The following is a 20,098-nucleotide window of genomic DNA, read 5'->3' on the forward strand; positions in this document are numbered from 1 at the left end:
TCGATCTTTTTGGTTTAATCATTGTTTGTGAGTGCTAAATTGTCTGCTCCAAATTGTCGGTGTAATTAGTCGGCTTCACAAAATCACGCTTGCTTTTTCTTTTTCTTTTTCTCAAGGTTAAACTTTTTTATTATTTTTAAAGCTAGTTTCATGTCACTTTTAGCTGACGACATTGGTCATCGGTGTTGAATAATTTGAAATATTTAGGCAGGAATTTTCCCACTTGTTTTGCACGCGGAAATGGATTGGGAAAAGGAATGTCAGGTGGGTCAGAGGTGGTGTTAGTAGCCGACGAGACGATGAATAGGAAAGAGGGATGTCAGGTGTGTCAGATGTGGCGTCGTTTATAGCCGACGGGATGGTGACTTGGGAAGAGGGATGTCAATTAGAGGTGGTGTCGATTGTAGCCGACGGGATAGTGGATTGGGAAGAGGGATGTTAGGTGTGTCAGATGTAGTGACTTGGGTTTCATGAATTCACGTGAATGCTGAAGTGGGTTGATCATCATTTTGTTGAATTACTGACTGTTGGTGTTTTATATAGGTTTCTGTGTGTGTATTTGGTTTTCTTTTGGACTAATTGAAAACATTAGAATACAAATGAGTGATGGCTTGAGATAGGTTGATCATCATTTTCGAAATTCTTTAGGGTCGGGCTTGAATGGGGGCTTATTTTTGCCCAATTGTTACCAAAAAATTGGAATTTGGGCGCATTGGTTGTGAAAGTGAGGTTGATTGGCTGCCGAGAAACAAAATAGAAAGCATCCACTCATTCGTTCAGAAATTCGAAGCTAGGGTTTAGAAAGATTAGGGTAAATTACAATGAATAAAAAATTACACACACTCATTCGTTCAATTCAGTTTAGTTCGGTTTGGAAGTGCGATCAAGAAGTATAGGAGGTACGGGGGGAAATTACGGCTTAAGAGTCTGAAACGGTATGTTGCACGGACATCCTCACACATCGACACACCCCCGCCACGTTTGGACGGGGCAAGACATGGCAGAGGCTTTTTGTAAATGTAAAAAACATTTTGGGACAGTTTCGCAAGTATGGAAACTTGTAAAACCTAAAATTTGACGGAAATGATCCTCTCCGGATCCCTTCCACCTAATTCTCCTCATCAAACAATTTGGGGTTCTTGAAATTTAATCCAACTGCTAAAAACACGGGCCCACTTTCAAAATTATAATAACTTTAGCCGTTTGATCAAATTTTAAGGGACCGAATTATTTGATGGGATGATGAGGTGGAAGGTATCTAGAGATGATCCTTTCCAAATTTGACGACCTGGAGTCTGGACACAGTCAGTCCTCTTTCTCTCTGATCCGCCGCGGCGCCTCCTCTCTTGAGTTTCTCTCTCTTTCGAAGTGACCCCGCGGAGCATTTTCTTTCGTCTCCGAGGAGATACCCGATTGCTTGAGTGAGGTGTGCATATAAAACATGTTCTAGTTTTGTTAATTATGCGTATAGGGATACGCATGAAGCATATTTTGATTACAATGTGGAATTGTTTATGATATATTTATATGGTGGCAATGGGGGTTTGTAATGCTTGTGTTGGCCACTTCATATTTATTATATTGCCGTGTTCTAGTCGTGTCCGTGCGTGTTCTTATTTGTCAAGATTTGTCACGTCGATATGAGAACCCATTGAATAACCTGAAAACTTCATGTCAGTTTGTGATAGAAATAGAAATTAATGGTTAATAAGATGAAGCAATTTGGGGTTCTATTTCTTTCGATGACAATTTTTAAACTCAAAGACAATTTTTAATGTTTAGGCCTTAAAAACTTGTTTGGTATGACTATTTTAAAAAACTGAACTAAAGACTAGCTAAAAAATATAGTATATTCTCTAAAAACATAAAAAGTGAATTTTTAAGAGTTTTTAAACTTAAACTCACTTCTTTCTTTTACTCCCTCCTCTCCTCACTTCAAATCTCTCTCTTTTCTTCTTTTTCTCTCCTCTTCACGTGGGCAAGAGGGTAATGTACCTTGGTAGAGACAACTGGTTAAGTTCGTGCTCCGAAGTGGATCAATCTGTCTGGAGTGCAGATTGGTTGTTTCGATCACACCGGGAACCACCTGATTAGATCAATCCCCCGTGGGGAAGGACTTGACCTTCTATTCACACCAGGTCTAGCCCCCAGGGAGTGAGTGTACACTATTATTACTCCGGAGAGGTGGTGTTTTAGGCCTTACAATTGCCCATAACTATTTCTCTTGAGTATCCTCGATGTGAAAGTTATCCGTGTTCAAGCTACCTCTCCCGCAGCGATGCTCTAGTTTTAATCCATGTCGAGCTCTTTTAGAGACTTTGTCTCATTTACAATGCCCAAGCATACAGAGAAATTTGTGGGCGGAGTGAGGCATTTTTCTTGGAGCGAACTTTTTAAACGGGGTCCTGCCCCTGAATGCTTAATGTTGGCTTGAAATATTTTAGTCGAAAGAAGCAGATCATGTAATCCAATGTACCCCCGCATTGTAGAATTTTCAATATTTTCTTCTTATAATAAATTTGTCGGTTTTTCATCCAAACTTGCATGTCTAACCAAATTTTCACATTACTCTATTCCTACAAATTCCACATATTTCCTAAAAGGATTGTTGTGAAACCAATATGAAATTATAAATAAGAACGTAAATGGATAATTTATATACGAGGATTAATTTTTCATAACTCTGAATTAGTGTCAACCCTCTCCTTTCCCTCAAATTAATTAATACCAAGATTATATCCTAATTACAATTGAAACTTGAAGGAAAATAGTGTAGTTGGCTTGGGAGAAAAGAAATAGAGACGCGAGTTGAAAGGAAATTATTAAATCCTAATTACATTTCACTAACACATGTTCCAAAAGAGGAAAGTTTGCTTACGTACTTAAAGGGCAAAGTGCCGAGCCACCAGCATGCACTATTATAAATAGGACAAAGAGAAGACCCCTACTCTATTTTAAGTCACTAGAAAAGAGTCCCAGCATTCACCAACTAACCCTATTTATTCATAACCTTTACTTGAACTTGGACTAACTTGAATACCCTTTTTTTAATGAGTTTTAACGAAAAGTTCGTGGTACTGTTCATTTAACGAAAAATCATATTTTTACACTAAAAAGTCAAACCTTGTACTATTCATTTTACCATTTATTTTGTTTTTATCGTTCAAACTCAAAGTTTTCAAACATTTTTCATTACTATTCTTTTTTTTATATTATTGAAAATGAACAATATTTACCGAAGAAGAAACAACAGACAAACTAGAAGGATACGGTGCATAATGAGCCTCAATAAACCTTGATGAGGATTTTAACCCAAGCAAAGAGAAAAAGAGTGTGTGTCCCCACAAAATTGAAGAAACGAACGATCCTCCAAAAGTACAATCAAGTAAGAACTACTTAGTACTATCTTCCATGAGCGCATCCAAGATTGAGTCCGGTGGTTCCTCGAACCAAGTCTTCTCCATGGCACACCCCAATCCCGCACGAGCAAGGCGATGCGAGACGTAATTAGCTTCGCGACGAACGTGGGATAATTTGGACCGAGGAAAATATTGCAAAAAATTACGAACGCCATTGATAATGGATCACATGTCAGAGCAATCCCCCTATTGTCTCTGTAAAGCAGCCACAGATGTGCAAGCATCACCTTCAAAAATGATTACTTCGCACCTCCTGGAAACTTATCTCGACAGAGGGTTACTGCCCTTCTTGCTGCCAACATTTCAACGGGCAAGGGAGAGGATACCAGCTCGAGTTGTCCCGCCAGGCCTGCAATGAATATCCCATCGTTATCCCTGATGACCACTCCAACTCCTCGTTTTGATCTTTCATCCCACGCGCCGTCGAAATTACTTTGAGCCATCCGTCACATGGAGCGACCCATCGCGCCCATTGAGCCCAAACAACCAATAGAATTCTCCGGAAATGGATATAATTTTACGAAAATACCCTGGCATTTAGGGACGCGTAAACATTTTATTCTAAGTCCAATTCTCTTTCACTTGCGCATACTCGTTCGTAATAGCGAGTACTATAATTCTATACTTAAGATCATCTCTAACCCCTGTTCAAATTATAGCCTTACAAGAAAATGTTTTTTTCATGAACAGTGTCAGACTATATCTATACACAATTTCCAACCAAAGGGAGGCTATTTTTTAACTCCCTCAATAATTTATTATTTTAAGTTTGTTCTTTAATTTTATTCGTTAATGCTAAATGTTGTTTTAAGTTTTATTTTGTTTAAGTTTCATATTATTAAATATTTTAATTTTACTTGCATGTTAACAACTTAAACATTAAAATGAGGTAAGATAGTATGGAAGGGTGAAAATGATGTGAGAAATGATGTTGAAATGACTTTAGATATTTATAGGAAAAAATTATAATTTTAAAAAAATTTCCTTACATTTCGTCTTTTAAAAAAAAAAAAGACTACATGACGTCAGCTAGCAGCATAGCTGCCCCCAACTTTCAGGGCTAGTTGGCTATGTTTGGCCAACCCTCTGGTCATTTGGCTATATTATGGTTTGGTGGGTCCCAATTTTTTTGGGCCCAACCCTACATTAGAGATGAGTTTTATGTCAAAACGAGTTATGTTTTGGCTTATAACCATTTAACCGGCTCGATTGAAGATAGCCTAATAAATAGGTCAAATGTGTACTAACTACTAAGTCAACATATCCCACCAGGGGCATTTTTCTCATTTTAGATCTCAGGGAGTAAAATTAGGTGCGGGATGTAATAATATATGTGATGTATATCAAATTTCTTTTGCCCCATCTCCCCATGTCGGTTTTGTGTTGTTTGTTGTACAAACAAATTTTGATGAGCAGGATTCAACTCAAGTACATTGATGAATTTCTTTTAAGCAACTGAGGCCTACGTCAAATAAGAAAAAGCCTACGAAGGGCCTATATCAAGAAAGAAAAAACCAATAGTAAAAACAAAACAAAAATATTATTATAAATTATCCTATCATTTATAAAAAAATAAGAATAGTAAAAACAAACCAAAGAAAAAACATTTATCTATCATGGAAAATGCATTGGTACAAAACCATTTTGCCACACTATTTATATATGTTGTTTCAGCGTAATGATAACGTTAGTGGGTGAAATAATTAGTCATTAAGAGGAGAGGAATCAATGAGAATTGAACTCACGTTAGGATGTATCGACATAATTATTTTTCGTCACTACGATAAAGTGTCATTTGTACTATATGTATATGTTAATTTATGATGAATTGAAAATGTCCCAAGTACACTAATTAAAAGTGAGAGTTTCCATGAACTCTCTGCTATCTCACAGTTTAACATTAATTATCGTGCTAACATTGTGCAAAAAATGAGATGGCAGAGAGTACGGAAAGTTCAACTTTTGATAAAGTTATGTCAGTAGTTTGTATTGTTATGTTTTAAAATGAATTTAAGCATGTAATTTTATATTATAAACTTTTGCATGTAATTTGTTTTTGGTAATAATTAAATAAAGACAGTACTATTCGCACATATTTTTTTTTACATTCTACACATTCTTGTCCTCGATATTTTTCAATTTATTTGATCTGACGCTTAAAAATCGAGAAAATTGTGTAAAAGATAAAAATAGTGTGTGAATAGCACCGTCAATTAGATAAAAAAATTCCGTTATTATGTATTCAAAGTATTGTGATTTCCTCAGCCCACTCCATCATCAAGGCTTTCATGTCTTTAATTTTTATGTATTAACTATTAATTAAATAAAGGGAATCACACTTTATGAAAACATGTGATCTTGTGGAGGGTAATCATTATTATTTTTCTTGATAGAAAATGAAATAATCAACTAGTAATCGCTCCAATTAAGTAACACATGATCTAATAAAAAATGTTTGATCAAACAACGTAACGTTATTAGTCTAATAATCTTTGATCAAATAGCACTAAGAAAAGTTCCTATATCAAGTGGGATTTTAGCTAAGCAAGTTAAGATTGATACTTAATTCCGTACCGGCAAGGTTTTATCGAGCATGTAGTAAATGCATCATATCATCATACATACGTATTCATTTTGCTATTTTAACGAATATTGTACCTTCTTCTATAAAAATATATGATTTGCTTTGAACGTTAGTCTACTTGCATGTTATACGTTTGTGAAATCTTTTGCTAAAAGACATTTTCCGCTAAATTTTCTCTGACTTTGTTTCTTGACTTGGTTGTTAAGTTTACATGAGAATCTTTCATTTATAAATGAGAATTGTTATTGGCACTCCAAACTTACTATATTTAGAAACAAAAATACACTTATGAGGGGTATAGAATGACATTTTTGAAGTGTCAATAACACTTCCCTTATAAATTTAGGTCTTTTAATGTTGCAATCCCAAAATAGTTTGTTTGAAGCCCTAACTCATTTCATGCCGAAACTATAATTCAAGCCAAAACAAGCATAGATTTATTTATATATCTATTGAATCAAGAGTTGCTCCTTGGGTCCTAGGCAATCTATTTGTTTTAAGCTACCAAATTGGGTATATAGTTTTAGGAATTAAGATCCATTCTAGACAACTGAGTTTGGAGTCGACGGATTCAAAGACTCAGTTCTCATTAGTTTATTCCATTGTCCTACCTCACTCAAATCAAAAGTCTGGACCTCTCTTTCGATCTCTTTAACGGCCCGGATCTCTAGATCCTTGAACTCCGAATACAGAGATCCGAAGAGGATCTAGTCTCTAGTTTTTGTAACCAAGGGTGAATTGGTCAAGATACATAAATATAATATATCTTTTCATAGAGATAAATATGCCAATTTTTGCATGAACTGTAACGGATGGAAAACAATCTGTAATCATTGTATCCAATTTGCCAATTGGGGAGTAAAAAATTGTCAATAATTGCTCTCGTAGTGGCCTAAGCCAGCAATACCAACGTAAAGGGATGATAATGAAATATGCCTCTCATTGCTCAGATTACCACTTATGTTGGATTTTTTTTTTTTGACAAGTGATATTATCTACGTTAAGAGGAGGGGGTGAGTTTAGCATCACAATGAGCTAGTAATAATGTGATTCAAACTCGCATTTGGCGAGAATCGAACTTAATACCTCTTACTTACAAGTGAAGAGATTTACCACTAGACCGTAATACTAAGTGACGATTGCACTTATGTTTAAGACTTGAGAAAAATAAAATTTCCATATAAAAATGTTTTTTTTTTCAATTAATATTTATGACTATTTTTATTGCGCCTCTCGTGAAGAATACTTTGGAACATTATTGTTTCTTTCATAAGTAATCTCAAATGAGCTAGCATTTCTCGTTGGATGTCTTATCAACCGAAAAGAGTAATGTTTGAAAGATTAAATTTGTAGACTAAATTTGCAAACTAAATAACGTGTCACTAATCGAAAATGAGCACGTTTATCAACATTTAAGTAATAATCCAATAATTAACTTTCACGTCATTTAATTTACAAAATTTACTCTACAAATTTAATAGTAGAGTGATCTTACAAATTATAATTTTTTTTAATTTTTGGTTAAAGATCTTAAGAATTACCTTGTATCAGTACTCAAAGGAGTTTCATAGGCAACTCTGTTTGAGCTATTGTATTGACTGTTGGATTAACAGTTTTGCTAATTACTCCAATTTTTTCTTGCCCTTATATATCTCACCGAAAGCACAAAAACCCTAACTCTCCTTGCCGTCGACTCCTACTACTTTGGGTGGAGATCCGTGGCAAAACCCCCTTCGAGTCTTCCTTACCAACCCCAACTGCTCCTCCTTCCCCTTTTAGTTTATGCCCGACTTTTTTACTTTGGCCTTTATTTTTGATTTTTTGTTGTTGAAAAAATAGGGTCTAATTGCTATATTAAATCACATGAAAAATCAAGAAATAATTCATGCAATTATATATATCACAATAATGCATGGAGTAACCAATGTTAAATGAACATGATATAATGGATTAGAAAAACCTAGAAAATACGGTCGAGGCAAGTGTTGGACACTTTGTCCTTAAGACAAGTTTACGCCTCACTACGGTGCTCATGGTTGATCGGCGCATGTCTCCCAAGATACAACGATCACATTCTTGTAATAGTAGCACTTCAAATCACAAGGCTCCATGAACCACGATTGTGTTGAAAACTCTCTCATATGGACTCAATGTGACTCTCTAATATTTAGTACACTCTATGTATGATTATGTAAAACAATGAAATGTTCTTTTGCTTCTCCTCGGTGGTGTGCTTGGTGTTTGGTGGTTGTTAAAATACTCTTAGCACGATTTTAGTAAAATTAAGGAATGCTTTTTGCGCCAGTGACCCGCTCATCACCATTTTCCATTCATCCAGTTGTTTCGTAGGTTCTTCTTCTAAATGGTGGTGTTATCTTTGCGATGGAGGTGCAATAGTACTCCAGATCTACATTGTTCTTGCTATGGGCCGGCTACTTGTGAGCCTTTCCCTTGATTTTCTTTATTTTAGCTTTGCTTGTACTCGGTTACTTTGAACTGCCTTTTAGGCCTTCTGTATCTTGTACTCTCTTTCTGGGAATGGATTTTATTTAGTTCGACAAATAAAAAAGGATTAAAAGTTTTGCTAATTGGTCATGTAATCTTATTTATGGGTGCATTTTTGTTCACCCACACTAACTATAGGGTATGCTCACCACCCATTCCAATGTTTGCCATGTGTAATCCACACTAACTCTAGTTAAACCTTTTTTATTTTTTATTTTTGCTTTAATTAATAGAAAAGAGAATCCTACTTTTACTCATTTACTTCCATATATATCATTTCATTTTAAATATTTTATTAAAAGTTAAAACTTACCTTTTTGAATACAAACAGTTTTTCGGCTCTAAGTGATGAACCGACGTAACTGGAGCTGCTAAAGCTTAAAGCTTTATCTCCTTCACGATCTCTCCCTATTATGAAAACCCTAATTCCAGCCCTACCCCCCCCCCCCCAATTGCTAACCGTGTAATTCTAGCCCTAATTCCAGACTCAACTAATTCCTTTTTTTTTTTTTTGGAAACTCTACTAATTCCAATTTAAAAAACATAAACATAAACTTAAAACCCCAATGTCGATTACGCCTTCATAGTCGTTGTTTTCTATAAACTTCCATGACTTGGATCTTTACTATTGTATGATCATGTAAAGAGTTTTTATCATAAATAGGATCTGTAACTAGTTGGAGATTATGGTAATCAAAATATGTTAATCAAATTTTTATGGTAATTAAAATATGCGAGCTTGATCTTCCATCTGCATATGATTCTAACTTTATATGGATATACGAATTATATCAATTCACTTCATCATCAATATCCAACAAAATACAATTATTTGAAATGAAACTCATCAAAATAAAATTGTACAAAGCTAGTAGGATGAATATTCTCCATTTCAGAGGATGTCGTTCCAAAAAAAAAAAAAATTCTCTAAATTCTATTACAACATGATCTAAGATGTTGATGGATTTGAAAAATTCAGTTCAAGAGTGGTTCCCAGAGGTATTGGTTGAATGTTTGATGTTGATGGATTTGAAAATTTTAGTTGAGGAGTGGTTCCCAAAGGTATTGGTTGAATGTTTTCCTGCAAATAAATAAAAAGAAAAAAATTACTTATGAAACTAGAGAACAAAAATATAGTACACTATATATATATATATATATATATATATATATAGGGTACATTCAATGAAGGTACAAACCCGAGGATACATAAATGAGTAATTGGACATCATGAGACTTATAGCTTGAAATCCAAGTTGGTGATTTTGAATCCCTTGAACTGGCGGATTTTGAATCCCTTGAACACAAGGAAAAATTGGGAATCCATAAGGAAAATGTGTGACTTGACTTATGGGTGCCATATTGAATTGGTTTTGACTTGGCATCTTAAGATTTTGGATCTTGGATCTTAAGATTTTTCTCAGCTTCAGTCACATGCTTAACATAATTTACATCATTTGTTCCATCATCTTGTTCTCCAAAATTGGCATGCTTATCCAATTTTTTCTCCAACTTTAACAATTCATATTTCAAAAAACTACATTTTTGGCTATTTTTTGCACCTTTTGCTATGATTCTTTGTGCTATATTAGATAGCTCGCTATACTAAACCAAGGAAGATGAGTCTAAATTACTCGCAGCCAGTTCACCATAAGAATCAAATCCAATACCACATTTTGCATCCTTGCTCCATCTTTTTCAAATAATAATTGGATGGTATACTTGACAAGTCTAAATCATAGTATAACTTTAGAGCATGTGCACAAAGAATCCCCTCAAACTCAAACTTTTTGCAACTACACAATACTGTTTGATTTGCAAGGTCATACATAAGTGTTCTATTAATTCCTCGTTTTCCTGAGTTCATTATTGTGTATGTACGTGTTTGTTCATGCTTTCAATTCTTTGTGTTGTTGTCATACCTAAGAAAAAAAAATGAAAATTGATCACAGTATAGTGGAAAAAGAAACTTGTGAATAATATGTACAAAATAATATAATAGGAATTGGTCAAGAGTAATACCTGCACAAAAGTGGTCTCGACCATAAACTTGTGCCCATTTCTCACGTAATAGATATATCCCTTATAGCCAATCATTTCCTCTCAATTCATAATCATCAAGTAACTTATTCCAAATTGATTCAAATTCTTCAACAGTCTCTGGATCATATATGCATCTTTTGAAATCCTGTGTAAATGATTTAAACTCACTAAAAACATGATTCAAGTTCCTCGCAGCATTCTGATATATGTGCCACAAACAAAGTCGGTGGTGGCAATTAGGAAATACTTCACTAATCGCAGCAGCAATTGATTGGGCTTGATCTGTAAATATGGTTCCTGGTGCTTTTCCATCCATGGCTTGTAAAAAGGCCTTGAACAGCCACTCACATGCATCTGTTGTCTCTCCATCTAGCAAACCACATCCGAAAAGTATGGTTTGACCATGATTATTGATACCAACTATTGGGGCACACACCATATTATATTTATTTGTTTTAAATGTCGTATCAAAACACACAACATCACCAAATATAGTATAATCGCGCCTCGAATTTCCATCACAGAAAAAACAACCACATATTTCATTCTCCTTGTTTGTTCGAAGAGAATAGAAAAATGACTTGTCTTCAGTTTGCTTTTTCTTAAAATATTCAAGCAAACATTATGAGTCGCCCTTTTTAAAAACCCCAATGCGCTTTCTCATTATCAAATTGTTACAATCAAACTGAATAAAGTTTAGTTTTTGAGACCCTCCTGCTTCTGTGGTAAAGTATGAGAAGATTTGAGATGGCTGTAGTCCTGCATAATGCATTTGATCTATCAATTTTGATTGAGAAGGCTCTATTAATCGTTGTGACCTCAATAAATGGGAACTTGATGCCAGAACAAGAACATGACTATGTTCAGCAACAAAATTTGTCACAACAAACTTCCTTTCTAAATTAAGTTTGATTTTAAGCATTGCCTTGCAGCCACATCTTATTTCTTTTCTTTTCTTCTTTGGAGTTCTTTTTTTATATATATATATAAGCCTTCACAAGAACAACAAAATTGTTTTTTCTTTAGCACACCTGACCTGTCTTTATTCTCTCTGTTCTTTCTCACGCTAAATCCAACCCTTCTACCATATGCATTGTAGTAATTATATGCATCATCCTCAATATCAAAAGTCATCCCTAACTAAATATCACCAACTTTGCTTGTAAATTCTCCTTTTTCTTCATTTTGATCCAAGACTTCAAAGGTTTCAGAATCTGAATCTAAGTGTATACAATCAACTGATTCTTTGGCATCACTAGAAGATGGAGTATGAAACTCTTCATCTTGGTGTTCCATCTATATAAGTATCAAATTACTTAACATTGGATTAAATTGACACCCTATAATAATCCTAAAAAGCATATATATTGACACCCTATAATAATCATAAAAAGCATATATTTTAACACCCTATAATAATCCTAAGAAAAGCATATATATTGACATCCTATAATAATCCTAAAAAGCAAATAAATGTGGGAGTTGCATACCTTTTTCTAGTCCGACAAAAATAGCAAATGGAAAACCCAAAAGATGCATGCGCAGGGTTAAATTAGGGGGGGGGGGTTAGGGCTAGAATTACACGGTTAGCAATTGGGGGGATTGGGCTGGAATTAGGGTTCATCACTTAGAGCCGAAAAACTGTTCGTATTCAAAAAGGTAAGTTTTAAGTTTTAATAAAATATTTTAAAAGAAATGATATATATGGAAGTAAATGAGTAAAAGTAGGATTCTCTTTTCTATTAATTAAAGCAAAAATAAAAAATAAAAAAAGGTTTAATTAGAGTTAGTGTGGATTACACATGGCAAGCATTGAAATGGGTGGTGAGCATACCCTATAATTAGTGTGGGTGAGCAAAAATGCACCCCTTATTTATAGCTAACTAACAAATTCAAAAAAATGCCTACTAGGGCCCACATCAGGAAAGAAAAAACCAATAGTAAAATATTGAAACAGACAGAAATCGAACTTCAAACCTCAAGTCCGATGAATTTATTTAACCAATGGATGCTTACATCAAATAAGAAAATGCCTACTAAGCCCGACATCAAGAAAGGAAAAACCAATAGTAAAATCAAACAAACAAAAAACAATTTTACCACACTATTATATACGTTTTTAGTCCGTTGACAATGTTAGTAAGTTAAATAATTAGTTATTAAGGGAAGGAAAATCAAAGAGAAATATAATTGAATTTGCATTAGAATGCATAAGCATGATTATTTTTGTTCGCTGTAATAAAACATCACCTGCATCATATATATATATATATACATGTTAATTGAGTATGAAAAATACAGTAAGTACACTAATTGAGTAGATATATTAAGCAATTTTTCTATTATAATTGTTCACACGCGCATAGATAATTGTGACCTCCATTAGTCATTCCATATATTCATAATTTCATACCAATGAACGGTTGTGAGTTTTTACGCACATTGCGGCATGTGAATATATGTAGTTGATAAAATTCAATGCATTAATTAATTGTCATTTATATTGAATCCAAACTGTACAACATAAAGCAAAATATTCAAAATCATTTGAAATTCTCATATGTTTTAGTGTAGACTCCATCAAAGCATTTTATTGGCTTAAGTTATCCACTCACACCTGAGCAACTATGATACAATAATTTTTTACGAGATTCACATCATTCAATCGTTGTGAGCTAAAACGGATAATGTAATAAGTCGTTAAGATAATTCAACCCTTTAACTAGTAAGCCATTTATATCAAATCTAGAATGCACAAGAAAAACATAAAGATAAAAATCCAAGAATATCATAAAAATTCTAATATCTAGAATTAGGGCTAGGGACCCTACCTCTACAAGTAAATCTCCCACATCAAACTAGGTCTACTTTCCTCACTTCCTCCCCCAAAACTTCAAGAAAATTTTCAAGGTGCCAAAAACACGACTTGATAAATTACATATAATAATATAATTAATAAAAAAATTTCTCAATCAATTATATTATTAAACTTAATGAATCATATGGCGTTTCCTGCACACTGAAATCTCTGCAAAATCCCAATAACACCTCAATCCTTGGTCAAAAACGTAAAGACATTCACTTTCTCTCATCCAGTCATGCCCTTTCTTTCCTGTCACTTTCTCTCTCTAAGTCCTTACCCTTTTTGCCCTTTTGCTTTCTTTCCCAGCAAAACAACACACAAATCCAAAATCCGTATCTCCCGAGGTTCTCCATGTACAGCCGAAGCCCCACAATAAATTTCCCAAGTCCTTCCCACACCAATATATTTTTTATTTTCGATTTTATTTTCGATTTTATTATAAATACCTCCTCCTAGTATTAGAGCTGCCTCTCTCTCTCTTCTCTCACACCAAAGTCTCTCTCTCAATACACCAAAATACACCCAATAAAACACTCTCTCTTTCTCTCTCTCTCCTCGCTCTCTCTCTCTCTCTCTCTTCTCTCTTGTCTGCAAAACAGAACATGAGCGGCGGTGGGGAGACTAGGGTTTCAATCCCGGACAATGTAAAGCTCACGATCCAGAACATAAGGGATATGACCGGGAAGCAGCATAGCGACGATGAAATCTACGCCGTGCTCAGGGAGTGCTCTATGGATCCCAACGAGACCGCGCAAAAGCTCTTGTATTTAGGTAAAGGGGGCTATTTTTCGGCATGGGTTTTGTGTTTACATTAGGTTTTATGCCGATGGGTTTCTGGGTTCTGTGTTTTTGGCGCTGAGTTTTATTGGGTTTGTTTTGTTTTTGTCCTGTGATCGATGCGTTCTTCTGGGTTTTGATTTTTCTTTAATGGGTTCGTCTCTGTTTTCGGAGAAGATCGAAGATACAAATAGAAAATTGAAAATTAATTTCTTCAAATTTATGAAGGGGAAGAGCGTTTACAAAGTCGAAAAGAAGCTTCCTTTGTTGTTTTTCATGTTTGGTTCTGTTTGGCTGCTGAGGAACTGGGTGGGGTGGGAGTGTGTTTAAAGTTTGTGTTTTTATGCTAGTTTGTGCTAGTTTGTGCACTGAAGATTTGAAATTGACCCTAGAAATGTAAGAACAAGAAATTTAGCTTTCCCCTTTACAAGGATTGGAAAAATTCAATGAGAAGTACTATGTTATTTTGTTTGCAGAATGTTTATTTGTCAAGAAAATTGTTGTCAAGGTGCAAGATAACTTTTTGTTATGTCTATGTTTTTGCATTGATCATTAGGAATGTTCCCATAATGCTGCTGCCTTTTTTTTTGGCTCATCTGAATGCTCGTGTGCTTCCACATTCTGGTTCTCATGGGTTTGAATTCATTAATTGGTTTATTTTGTATCTTAATCTTGCATAGTAGTTGTGTGAAGTATAGATTTTCGAGTAAGATGTGGTATTATTTGTCACATAATTCACCTTGGTTTTGATAGGACATTCTTATCGGTAAACTCATATATGTGATAGTAAATTGGTTACTTTGTCAATATTACACGTGTTTCCTGAAATAGTTTTGTGGTGACAAGTTACTACATAACTGAGACCTTTGCTATATGATTAGTAGTTTGCATTTAAATCATTCTTGTGTTTGGTGTAAGCGATTGAAATATTTGGAATTCATGATTAGCTTGGGCCACATAAATCTTTAGGGAATTTGACTTCGTATCTACATGTATGAGTTGGATTGCTCCTTTAGTTGTCTTACTGCATATTTATATCTTTAGGGAATTTGACTTGGTATCTACAAATATGAGTTGGATTGCTCCTTTAGTTGTCTTAATGCATATTGTCCGAGTCGGATTGCTCCTTTAGTTGTCTTACTGCATATTGCCTGAGTAGGATCATTCCTTTAGTTGTCTTACTGTCTACAGATTGCCTTGTCCATCTCTACTTGTGTCCTTCCTCATCATTGTTTTCTAGGCGTTGTCATGCATAACACTCGTGCTTCACACACAAGACACCTACCGAATGTTACTTAACTCCTGAAACTAATGAGCATATTGTTTGTGTTCCCAGATACCTTTCATGAGGTCAAAAGCAGAAAAGATCGGAGAAAGGAGGTAAATATCTTGTGTTCTTCTATAAGGATATATACATCCAGTTATGCATGCTTATATGTTAATGCTGTTTTAGCATAGTAAAGGTTATTATGTTTCTATCGTCTTTTCATTTGTGTGTACATGCACTATCTGAAGCTAGCTAGGCTGGTTTATAGTAAGAGCTGTTACTGTTACAGAACTCGAAGGGCAGAGCATCTGAAGATTCTAAAATGCCACCAGGCACACAGAAGCGAGTTTCTAGGGGTGGTGGCCAAGGGAATTATTCTTCTTACTTTTCTTCTGGTAAACTTTTGCTCTGTTTAACACATATTTTCTGTGTGATATCTTACTATCTAGATTTTGTGATGATATTGTTGTTGATATGGGTTTCTGCTCTATCTTTGATGTAACTTCTTGCTTTACAAATGAACTTTCAGATGCCGGTGGTGGGAGGAATTATTTTGCTCGGAGGGAAAATGGGGCCAATAACTTTGCAGATAGAGGTCCCATGTCCTCTCCTGTTAAGCCAGTTCAGAAAACAAAAAATACTGCTGCAGCTCCAGGCACTAAGTAAGCTTTTCTCAAATTTTTATACTACGCTTTTTTAATCTTTGAGGAATTCTTTTGTGTCCTAACCATAACCCTAATCCTACTGCATGCTTGAGAAGAATATTAGGTCTTATTTTTCCTCTTAATTTATGATATATATTTCTCTATACAGAGCTTCAACCGGCGCACCAAATGGGCTAAAGAACCTACCAAATGGGAACTCTACTCATGGTGACTCCCCCAAATCCCCTATGGGTGTTGACAACAATGTTCGTGAAGGATTTGCAGCTATAGTTGCAAAGAAGTCAGGGGATGCAGCACCTTGTCCTGCTGTTGGAGCATCTACACCTACCTTTGGTTCACTGGATGATGAAAAGTCTGTGTCAATACCTAACCAGCCCCCAGTTTCTGCCACACTAGACTCTGCTTCAACCATTCCGTCTGCTTCAGATCCTGCTATGTCAAATCATACTCAAGGAACCAAAAAAGGTTCTGGTAATGCTGTTGGTTTGGAGTTGTCCAAGAGTGAAAAAACCACCCCAAGCTCTGTTAATTCTGTGCAAAATGGAAAGACTTCAATTGATTCCAAGGTGGCTGAAAACAATGGGGGTATTACGCCTTCACAACCCAATTTACCGTCAAATCATGGTGTTTCCATGGCCCTGATGCCTTATAATAGTGATACACAGTCGCAAATGCCTTCTAATGGTGATAAACAGTCGCAAAATCCTTCTTTTCCTGCCAAAGGTATTTTAACATGTTAGTCAGTTGATTTTGTCTTGATGCTCTCACATGTGCTGCATTCACTGAAAGTCATTCATCATGTATGCCCTAGCAATGCTTGCATAAGGCCCCAGACACTCTTGATTGGTTTTTTGGCCCCCTCTATCTATAGCATCAATTTACCTTGGACTGAAGGAAATTTTTTTCAGACTTGAGAGTTTTCCTTCTTTCCCCCTCACTTTTGTTAGTCAATCATAATTAGTATCCTTGCATGTGCTGTGTCAACAATTTCTTTATCAGCAGGTGTATCATATGTGTTATTGCTATCCTTATGGGTGTGCTCAGTATATGTTGTCACAATTATTGCTATGCTCGTTATGTTTATTATCTGTTTGGTATCCTTATTGGTACTTAGCATCTTTCATTACTTTTGTTAGCAGGTTTGTTCACTTATTTTATGTTTCTTAAACAGTGGCCTTACCGGAGGTTGCAACAAATGCTGTTGAAGCTACTCCTCAACTGCCTCGTGACTCGAGAATCTCAGTTGCAAAACATGTTACTTTCCCAAATCATATCCAAGTGCCTGAAGCTTTGAAAAATGTATTGACCTTTGGAAGTATCGATGCTCCTTTTGGAGTGAGAGTAGACTCTGATAAGGGTACTGGTGGTGATAATTTCTCAATGGGTGCTGTTGAGTCTTCCCAGGATACTGATGATACTGCTAAAGAACCTTCTCATAGGTTGGTGATTTTTGCTTCTGTATATGTCTGTTTTGGCTTGTTTGATATATGATGTATGTGCTTTTGTCTTCTGCTTAATGATAATTGATAAGAGAACATAAGTTCGACTTTTTATCTAAATATTTTGATCACGGTTTATCTTCCATAGCATAAATTATTTATATTTACCTATAGCAGGACCCTTTCTAAACTGTGGAATTATTTTCTTAAGAAATTATACTCATCTGGCTTTTATTTTTGGATGCAGCAATGATATTGTATCCTCTCGTGCTCAAGGAGATTTTTCTGAAAATCCAGTGTCTTTAGCTAATGCACTTGAAAAATTACCACCGTTGGATAATGTATCTTCAAGTACAAACTCAAAAGTTGATCTGCTGAAGCAGGAATTGCAGTTGCCACAAGAAGGTTACCAGAACCCAACTGCTTTAAATGCCCCAAGCTATAATCTGGGTATCTTTCCGTCAATGCTGGGGAGCCAGCTTTTACAAGTGGAAGGACACAATAATCCAGCGCATGAAACACCCCGCCTTCCGAGCTTTGTTGTAAGTAACGACTAAGAGTAAATTTGTACTTGAAGTGCAACTTTCCAATTTTGTTGTTGTTATTGTATGTTTCTGATCTGTGTAATTCATATTGTAGGGTGGCAATCCTGCCACTGTGCCTAGCCCGAACTCAACTCCACCACTGCCAAGCGCGGCAGCTGTCTCTCAGCAGTCCATTCCTATGTACAGGCAGACTTATCCCCCTAATTTCTACCCATACGGCCACTATCTCCCTCCATATTATATGCCACATATGCAGCAATTCTTAAGTCACAACGGCGGCTTTGCTCAGCCTTCAACTGGGAATGTATTTCTACCACAGCCGCCACCACCAGGGGCAGCTGCTTCTGGTGTTAAGTATTCTCTTTCGCATCTCAAGCCTGGTACCAATGCTGGACATCCGACTCAATACAGTTTTCAATCTGGTGGTCCATTTATCACCACCGCTGGCAGTTATGCTTCGGGCCCAACAGTTTCATCTGGAAACTCGGTTGGTAATGAGGATCATGGAGCATCTCAACTGAAGGAAAATCATATCTACACAACTGGACAGCCGGTTGGTCTCTGATTCCATATCTTTATTTGAAGTTTTTAATTTCCTTGCATGCTAACAAAGCTTGAATGAATCTATGTGGGGTGTTGTCTGTATGAATTATATTGGACCAATCATCATATTACTTATTCCCCCTGTCATCTCTTAATGTTTTCGCAGACAGAAGGCTCAGCTGTTTGGATACCTGCTCCAGGACAAGATATGTCCGGCTTGCAGATGAGTTCCATGTACAACCTTACTCAGGGGCCGCGCCTCACCTTCTCACCTATGCAGGCTGGTCACGGTGGCATGCCTGGGATGTATCCACCGGGGCAAACAATTACTTCTCCGACATTTCTGCAACAACAGTCTCCAGCTGTTGCAGGAGCTGCTGAAACGATAGGACCCCAGTCCGCTCCGTATCACCAGGCTCAACATACGCAGACAAATTGGAATTAGGTACCTTTACATTTGGCAAACAATTCATCCTCCGAGGATCAAGTTAAACTGGTTATATCTGACAAGTGGCATGTTTTGAGTGTATATATGAAATGCTGCCCAGAAATTTTTGGAATATCATCATGACCATCTGAAGTTGAAAGAAGATAGGTTTCATCGTCTTTTTCGTCTTTGTCGTCTTTTTTCTTAGCCTTTTTTTTAATAAATTTTAATTCAAAAAGTAAAATTTGATGGGAAAATTGAGTCTTTAGCTTATGGAACTTAGTAAAATGTTGTAGGAAAAACTGAGGAGGATGATAGTGTTTAGAGGTGGGTGGGATGTACCCATTTTTCCTTTCTGATTGTCTCACCTGTATATTATTATGATAGCGAGAAAATGTCGAATTATACGATTGTAATTGGTATATTGAGAATTGGCTTCTCTGTTTACTTTCATCTTACAATCGTCTTTCGCTTTTACAATGACGAATTTTCGAGAGTGAATTCCTAAGTAAATCTGAAAAGTGTGATTAGTTTCATGTAACTCAATTAGCAATGGTTATGTGTGGAATGTGATTCAGGATTATAGGTGGCTCTTGCGCCAATTTTTGATTCCACCGGCTTTGGTAAACAAAAGAGTGATGTGAAATAAGAATGACTCCCATTCCCCTAGTGTAAATGTACCCTCTGAAACTAGAGAATGTCCCTTTTCTCCTCGGAGTCGGATTCTCTTCCTCCGAAATTCTCTCCCTTTTAGTTCCCTTCTCTTGCCCCTTTTGTTTCTTTATAAAAAAGTTAAACACAAGATCTTAAATTGTAACCGTTTAATTAGGAGGAGATTGGAAGGAAGAGAATTTTACTTCCTTCACCATTTTCTTCCCCCGGCGGGTCCCTTTCTTTCATAATTATACAGTCCCTTGTATTTTTGTTAACCTGGTTAGAAAAATGTTCCAAAAACGCTTGAAATAGTTCTTGCAAGAAGCACATAAGAAGCATTTCATGTACTTTATTCTAAGGTTATCTT

At 35.9% G+C, this 20,098-nt stretch overlaps 1 protein-coding gene across 1 annotated transcript; it reads left to right on the forward strand.

The window, feature by feature from the left end:
* Nucleotides 1-13,877: 13,877 nt before the first annotated feature.
* On the forward strand, nt 13,878-19,524 carry LOC126616339 (GBF-interacting protein 1-like). The gene is made up of 9 exons (XM_050284385.1): nt 13,878-14,185; nt 15,528-15,571; nt 15,748-15,853; nt 15,988-16,120; nt 16,272-16,846; nt 17,295-17,562; nt 17,810-18,104; nt 18,202-18,660; nt 18,817-19,524. Exons 1-9 carry the CDS (start codon nt 14,017-14,019, stop codon nt 19,093-19,095), a joined length of 2,328 nt encoding a protein of 775 aa, XP_050140342.1. The 5' UTR covers nt 13,878-14,016; the 3' UTR covers nt 19,096-19,524.
* Nucleotides 19,525-20,098: the final 574 nt, after the last annotated feature.

This window comes from Malus sylvestris, chromosome 3 (genome assembly GCF_916048215.2).
Source record: "Malus sylvestris chromosome 3, drMalSylv7.2, whole genome shotgun sequence".
NCBI lineage: Eukaryota > Viridiplantae > Streptophyta > Magnoliopsida > Rosales > Rosaceae > Malus > Malus sylvestris.

Excerpts from the sequence above, each read along its gene's own strand:
- LOC126616339 (XM_050284385.1), top strand. The coding sequence starts at position 14,017 with ATGAGCGGCGGTGGGGAGACTAGGGTTTCAATCCCGGACAATGTAAAG. Across the intron at positions 14,186-15,527 it reads GCAAAAGCTCTTGTATTTAG|ATACCTTTCATGAGGTCAAA; the intron begins GTAAAGGGGGCT and ends TTGTGTTCCCAG. Across the intron at positions 15,572-15,747 it reads GAAAAGATCGGAGAAAGGAG|AACTCGAAGGGCAGAGCATC; the intron begins GTAAATATCTTG and ends TTACTGTTACAG.